At 38.9% G+C, this 7761-nt stretch overlaps 1 protein-coding gene across 1 annotated transcript; it reads left to right on the top strand.

Annotated features, from left to right (window-relative positions):
• The first annotated feature begins 435 nt into the window (after positions 1–435).
• On the top strand, positions 436–3458 carry LOC110904100 (indole-3-pyruvate monooxygenase YUCCA6). Its single transcript, XM_022149917.2, has 4 exons — positions 436–1536; positions 2278–2526; positions 2700–2822; positions 2917–3458. Exons 1-4 carry the CDS (start codon positions 853–855, stop codon positions 3136–3138), a joined length of 1278 nt encoding a protein of 425 aa, XP_022005609.1. The 5' UTR covers positions 436–852; the 3' UTR covers positions 3139–3458.
• The last annotated feature ends 4303 nt before the right edge of the window (positions 3459–7761 follow it).

The following is a 7761-nucleotide window of genomic DNA, read 5'->3' as shown; positions in this document are numbered from 1 at the left end:
TATTAACATAGCTGTTTAATACAACGATCTTCTTTTAGGGTGCAACTTTTGTAGCTTTTGGTCAGAAAGTTCATGTAAGGTCGCTGTTTGAATTGGCTACTTACCTAGATTTGAAAACAAAATTGTTGACCACCTAGAACCACTCTTTTGCAACTCAAATCACATACTTCTGCAAAAAATTCTGGAATAAGGCGTATCCGCATTGCTATTGCTAAACAAACTTAAGAAGAAAAGAAACAAGATATTGACATATAAAGCAACTAAATATATTCGAATGCAATACTGTATGGTTGACATCTATCATCACATTTTCTAAAAATATGTAACAAAAAAAAAAAGAAAAAAACTAAATTTGAATTTATGAAACAGGTAGGATACTATATATGTCCCTACTATGATTAGCTCCTCTCTACCACTTGGGCTCACAATCTCCTCCCCTGGCTCTTATATATAGTGACCAAATTTAATTCATCTCAGTCTCTCTTTTCTTTTCTTACAAAAAGAATGTATGTACATCACCATCTCTGATTATCATCCAATATTAATGGTGATCCATTAAACGATCTTCACTCCGATTATCATTCACTTCAAATACTCATCTTAATCTCTTATCCAAACACAACTTTCTCGTTAAAAAAACCATCTCCCGAAGATTCAGGAACCCTAATAATCACTTCAATTCAAACAACACGTTGCTTTTGACTGAACCCTTTTCTTCGAATCTGACACAATATCAACCACTCATATTAACCCATAATCCATCACCTGCTTCATATATATACATTTACTCAACATATATCCAGATTCCATTATCTGTTTAGCTATTAAAAACATCCATCTATCATATCCATCATGACTATTTCATGTTTAAGGGAATTACAAGGGAAAATGGCTAATGATCCTCACTTTACCGGCTCCACACGACGTGTATGGGTGCCCGGCCCGGTTATCATTGGGGCTGGACCGTCTGGGCTTGCGGCTGCAGCTTGTTTGAAGGAGAAAGGGGTTCCCAGCGTCGTGTTGGAGCGATCAAATTGTATCGCATCGCTTTGGCAAAACAAGACGTATGATCGGCTCCGCTTGCATCTCCCCAAGAAGTTTTGTGAACTGCCCATGATGCCCTTTCCAGAGGATTATCCTGAGTACCCTTCAAAGCAGCAGTTTGTAGAGTATTTGGAGAATTACGCCAAGCGGTTTGGGATTATGCCGGTTTTCGAGCAGGAGGTGGAGAGTGCGGAGTATGATGAGTGTGTAGGGTTATGGAGAGTGAAGAGTGTAGGGTTGAAAGGGGAGGAGATGGAGTATGTTTGCCGGTGGTTGGTGGTGGCTACCGGAGAGAATGCTGAGGCGGTCGTCCCGGAGATTAAAGGGATGGCGGATTTTCGCGGGGAGGTTCGACACACGTCCGAGTATAAAAATGGGAGCCGGTTTAGCGGGAAGAAAGTGTTGGTTGTAGGTTCTGGGAATTCAGGAATGGAAGTATGTTTGGATCTATGCAATTACAATGCTCATCCTTCTCTTATTGTTAGAGATTCTGTAAGTTTCTTCCGTTACTGTTATTGTTACCGTTACTGTTATTGAAATTCGAAAATCGTACTTTCAGTTAATATAGAGCTTGTTATTTACTTCAAAGGTATATGGTATCCAAGTAGAATTTAATGATGGAGGGTGGAAATAAGGTTAGGATGGATTTGGTCACATTACTATAGATTGTACTTTTAAACCTGCTTTTTGTGCATTAGTGTAAACTTTTTACCTTAACAAATCTGGAAATGAAATCTTAAATAATTAGTAAAACCGAACCTGCTTTGTTTTGTGAAAATGACATTCTCATACCTGCCATGATCTTTATCATAAAATTTGTATTCAAAATATCATATGTTCTCTCTCTCACACACACATACACACACTAACTATACAAGATAATATCAAAGATTTTGTAATGAGTAGAAAAGTGAGTAAAAACGCCACTTTCTTGGAACTCACTAGCATGCGAGCAAATAACATAAGACTATATTCATAAAAAAACCATAAACAATTTGGGAAAAACAAAATAAAGGTAAAAGAAATAAAATTAATTATTGTTACATGAGTGTTTCTTTACTGTAAAGGTCCCTTTAGCATATGGTGTCCTTGGCCCTCATGATAGTGAAACTACTACTCCACAAGAACAAAAAGTGCTCTCACACTTATAAAGATCACACTTTATTTATCTTTATCATCTTTTCAAATTAAACAAAAATCACAACTGACAATGCGCGATATATTGGATAACAGGTCCATGTCCTACCACGAGAGATGTTAGGAAGATCGACTTTTGGGTTGTCAATGTGGTTGCTCAAGTGGCTACCCATAAGACTCGTTGATCGCTTTCTATTGATCATGTCATGGCTGATCTTTGGAGACACGGCTAGCTTTGGACTCGAACGCCCCAAAGTAGGACCCCTCGAACTAAAAGGCAAGACTGGAAAAACACCAGTTTTGGATGTGGGAACCCTAGCCAAGATCAAAAGTGGAGACATCAAGGTAAACCAAGCTACAATATGTATCTATATAGGCTTTTGTGTTACCTTTGCTCTTTTCATTCCCTTAAACATGTTCCCATATCTTTGGACTTTCCCTTATTTCTAATGTGGAATAAATTACTTTTAAAATTGCATTTTTACCCTCATAATTAATTTGTATTTGAACTTGTATAGATACATCCAAGCATTCAAAGTGTTGGGAACCATGATGTACGATTTGTGAATGGAAGAGTAGAGAAATTTGATGCAATCATTTTAGCAACAGGATACCGAAGCAATACTCCCTCTTGGCTAAAGGTGCTTTATATAATTTTCATTCTCTTTTATTCCTACAATTCCCATTTTTATTTCCAATCAATTTGCATCTAAAGCTTACTATATTTATCTACAGGAGAACCAAATGTTCTCGGAAAAAGATGGGATGCCTCGGAAAACATTTCCTCAAGGTTGGAAAGGTGATTACGGGCTATACGCAGTAGGGTTCTCTAGACGGGGCTTGTTTGGTTCATCCATGGATGCTAAGCGAGTATCAGAAGACATAGAAAGGTTGTGGAAAGCAGAAGCCAAACAACTTTCCAAGACCATTGGACGATCTTTCTCACTCCAATGCTAGTTTTTGTCGTCAATGCACCAATGACTTAGAGGACACTAGTTTCATTTAACTACAAAATATTTTGACACTAAAATCAACCAAATGTTGGCCATCCAATTGTAGAAAATTGAGGAAGTATTGTGGTGGAAATACTTCTAGCTAGCAACCAGTTAGGGTATTTTATATTTATTGATTTGGGGAGGGGACCTCTATCTTGATCTAGGGTAGTGTATGTATACACATCTTGTACATTGCCACGTTAACTTCTTTGACAGAGAAAGAGAGAGAGAGAGGGGGATAGGGGTAACGATAGTAGGATTGGTTTTGTTTTCTCTTTAAATGTATATATATATATTTTTTTTTGTATTTAAGTTAAGAGCTTGATTGAATCTTAGTTTTTCTTTTCTTGTGAGGATTGATATTTGATGACAAGTAATATCCATCTAACAAATATAACTGTCTTCCTATCCAATTTTCAAAAAATGTATATCTAGACTGTACAAAAAGGTAGTTTGTGTAATTATGTGCTCAAGAGGCATATGGACATTGAGTTGTGCAAAACACTAAGTCGTTTGGTACCTATTTATCAATGTTCTCAGAACTAGGCCGGATAGCTAGCCGGTCACTTTACAAGTTCACTTGTCGAACCCATCTGACTGGTCATACCGTATTAAGAACCGAATGACGACGTCATACATAATATAAAAATTGAAACCATATACATATATCTAATACAAAACAACATATGAAAATACTTTATGTTTTGTTGTGCATTTACAAATTTGATAATATATGAAGACGTATATAAATAAGATATAGAGTCTCGAGCAATAACTAACTAGATAAGAAAATGAGTTTTGAAGGAAAAGGTATTTAAAGCAACAAAAAGAATTAAAATTCGTTTCGACCAGGGGGTTCACTAGTCCAACATGTAATCAGTAGGTTCAAATGGTGAACTGTCAAAGAGTCTTAACCAATCTGGTTTCATGCTTGGTTCCCAGTCCAACAAGCTCGATCGACTGGTCTGGTCTAGTTTTATGTTTTTTATTCTATGGTAGCAAAAATCGCATTCTCAACTAGTTCATAGCACCATAATTTCAGTTAACGGTTTTCAACCGAAAATGTGTTTAAAAAAAGATCGACCTTATATTGAGTTATGACACTATTGGAAAATTCGTTGTTTTAAATTGAATGAGCCTTTAAAGTGATTGATGTGCTACTAGATAGGTTTCTTTATGAGTTGAAGCACGTCTCTTTCAAAGGATACTTTCATGGTCAGTCTAGAATAGGGATGAGCTCTGAGAATACCGGTACCGAAATTCGTCAAATATGGGTATCGGTATCGGTACCGAAAATGTTCGGTACAGTACATTACCGGTATTTGAAGGTATAATTTGGTAAAATACCGGTACTTTACTGAATCGGTACAGAAAACGTCAAAAAGTGGGTACTGATTCGGTACCAAAAAAATAGGTACGGAAAATTCGGTAGTTCGATACTTGCACCAAGTCCCATATGCTCATCTCTAGTCTAGAAATGAAGCTCCGCTTATCTTTATTTGAAATTTATCTCTTGCAATCGTGTTCCCGTTTGTAATTATATTCTATGATTATATATTGATTTTGTTGGCTAATATTATGCATAGGAATTGTAACTAAACAAACACACGAGGGTTCATCTGTAACTGATTGCAGGTTCGATAATCATTGTCATGCATTCTTGATATCAATTGTTCTTGATTCAGTTAAACTCTACTTGCTAATACATAAAAAAATTTAATTAAAACTAATCTAATAGAGCCATTCTCAAATCAAGGAGCCTCTTAATAGGTAACTAAAACAGTTAACCCTTGACAAGGATAACAAAAATATAATCACCGTCGTAAAGCAAACCTCCATTCCCAGGCCCCGACGATTAATCAGTATAACGTGTGGGGACGTTCAGATAGAGTTCGTTTAGTCCGCTAAAGACATAGATAGAGTTTGTTTAGTCCGCTAAAGACATGGAGTATAAATAGCATTTAACAATATCCCAAACCAGGAATACTAGGCAATCCCAAACGAGGGAAAGTGAGGTTCCCAACCACCAGGAATACATGCTTTTAGTAAATATGTGAACTCACCTTTACTTAGCTCGGCAGATTAAATTACTTGAACTATTATCGTCAACCACGTCCTATTATGGTTACCATTGTTATTATGATTGTGCACAAATAATGCACGTATTTTCTACACGTAACTAGCAAGTAGCATTCAAGTAAAAATATCACGTAACACATAAATCATGTGGGCCATACGTGGACTTATAACAAAAAGCCTAAAGGTGTGAGTGTGTGCGGCCCAACATAGGTGTGCGGTCTAGTCTGAGTGTGCGACCACACCTGAGTGTGCGGCTATAACCTAATGTGCGACCATGCATCAATTGGTTGTACGTTGTGCAACATATGAATGTACCATTTAGGAGTGTGCGGTACAATAGTGTGCGGTCCAAGGGTGTGCGACTGGGGGGTGTTCGGCTCATGAGGTGTTCGAGGTGGAAGTGTGCGATATCAGTTTATCCCCCCCGTAAGCTACGGGTCTCAACCGTAGCCTACGGTGCCGTCTTTCTAGTCAAACCAGTAACCACCCATGATCACACGATCAAAACCCTAATCATCATGTGCTTTATCCATACCAACATAATCACAAAAACTTACATTGATTCACATGAACCCTAATCATGAACTAATCATTATCAACAACATCAAATCAGATTTATATTCTTGCCACCCAAATCATCAAAACACTAACATCATGCAAACCCTAGTTCATCGATCAACAATATGAATATTTCAGATCAGCCGATTATTTCAGGAAATTGCCAAGTTCTCATGATCACACCAAGCCCTAGTTAATCAGATCATCTTTCATACATTTAAAACAAGGTTAAGTATGCTTTCTATCAAACCCTAGATCATCATTATAATCATGCCAATCATGTAAATCATCAAACAAGTATAAACACAACCATGTATAACAAAGAAAACAGTGGTAATACACTAACCGGAAGATGTAGAGCAAAAGAGTGTGCTTCGAATCAAGAGAGAGATGGAGCTTCGAGAAAGGAACTGCCGTCGATGATAGAATGATAGAGGGAAAATTGTTGCCAATGATTACGTGTAACACCCCGTGTTTCGAAAGTCAAAGTCAAGATTGAAGTCAAAGGAATTGCTAATTGTGATCTGTCTCTCCTTGCTCAATTCCTGTTTTGACTTCTTTGACTTGTAGATAGTCTTTGAAGATTTGGCGATACTACCTTTATGGTACAAAGTGTACGGTCTTCACCGACCACAGGAGCCTACAACACATCTTTAGCCAGAAAGAACTTAATATGCGTCAACACCGATGGGTAGAGCTTCTCAACGATTACGACTGTGAGATTCGTTATCACCCAGGCAAAACAAATGTCGTTGCCGACGCCCTAAGCAGGCGAAGCTATCTGCATAGCACCCATAATGTTCCAGCCCAGCATCATCTCGAATCTCTCATCCGTGAAGCCCAACATGCTTGCTTTACCGAGCGCACTTTGAAGAAAGAAAGGATCTATCACGATGGAGCCCATCTTGTGAATAAGTCGAATGGGATATTCCATTATCTGGACCGAATTTGGATCCCTAAACGGACCGATTTATGACAGATTCTGATGGACAAAGCCCACAAATCTCGATATTCTATTCATCCCGGTGCTGATAAAATGTACCAGGACCTTCGCTACAAGTATTGGTGGCCGGGCATGAAGAGAGATATCGCACTCTATGTTGGGAAGTGCCTGACTTGCTCGAAAGTCAAGGCTGAACACCAAAGACCCTTTGGCTTACTTGAACAACCCCCGATCCCTATATGGAAGTGAGAAAGTATAGCTATGGACTTTATAACGAAACTTCCGCATACGCCATCAAGTCACGATAACATCTGGGTTGTCGTTGACCGTTTGACCAAAACTGCCCATTTTTTGCCAATATGGGAAGACTACAAAGTAGAAAGATTAGCCCGAATCTACACCGATGAGATCATTTGTCGACATGGGACGCCTCGCGACATCATCTCTGACCGTGATGCCCGGTTTACCTCGCGTCTGTGGGAAACGTTTCAAACGGCTCTCGGTACTACGCTTAATCTAAGTACCGCATCCCACCCTCAAACCGACGGTCAGACTGAAAGAACGATTCGTACCCTTGAAGACATGCTCCGTTCATGTGTCATAGATTTCGGTGGTAATTGGGACGCTTACCTGCCGTTAGTCGAATTCTCGTATAATAACAGTTATCATTCCATTCAAATGGCACCATTTGAGGCATTATACGGAAGAAAATGTCGATCGCCTATTGTATGGCACGAGATCGGGCACTCGCAATTAACCGGTCCTGAGCTATTGCAAGAAACGGCTGAAAAAATCCTCCAAAGTCGAGACAATCTGCTGAAAGATTGGAGTCGTCAGAAAAGTTACGCCGATAGACGACGAAGCCCCTTGAATTTGACGTCGGCGACCACGTACTCCTAAAGGTATCACCTTGGGAGGGTGTGGTCAGATTCGGAAAGAAAGGAAAGCTCGCGCCTCGATATGTTGGACCCTTTAAGATTCTGGAAAGGATCGGAAAAGTGGCCT

The sequence above is a fragment of the Helianthus annuus genome, chromosome 6 (genome assembly GCF_002127325.2).
Source record: "Helianthus annuus cultivar XRQ/B chromosome 6, HanXRQr2.0-SUNRISE, whole genome shotgun sequence".
In the NCBI taxonomy this organism is placed as follows: domain Eukaryota; kingdom Viridiplantae; phylum Streptophyta; class Magnoliopsida; order Asterales; family Asteraceae; genus Helianthus; species Helianthus annuus.
Note: the sequence above shows the minus strand (reverse complement) of the source record. Positions and strands in the feature narration are given on the sequence as shown.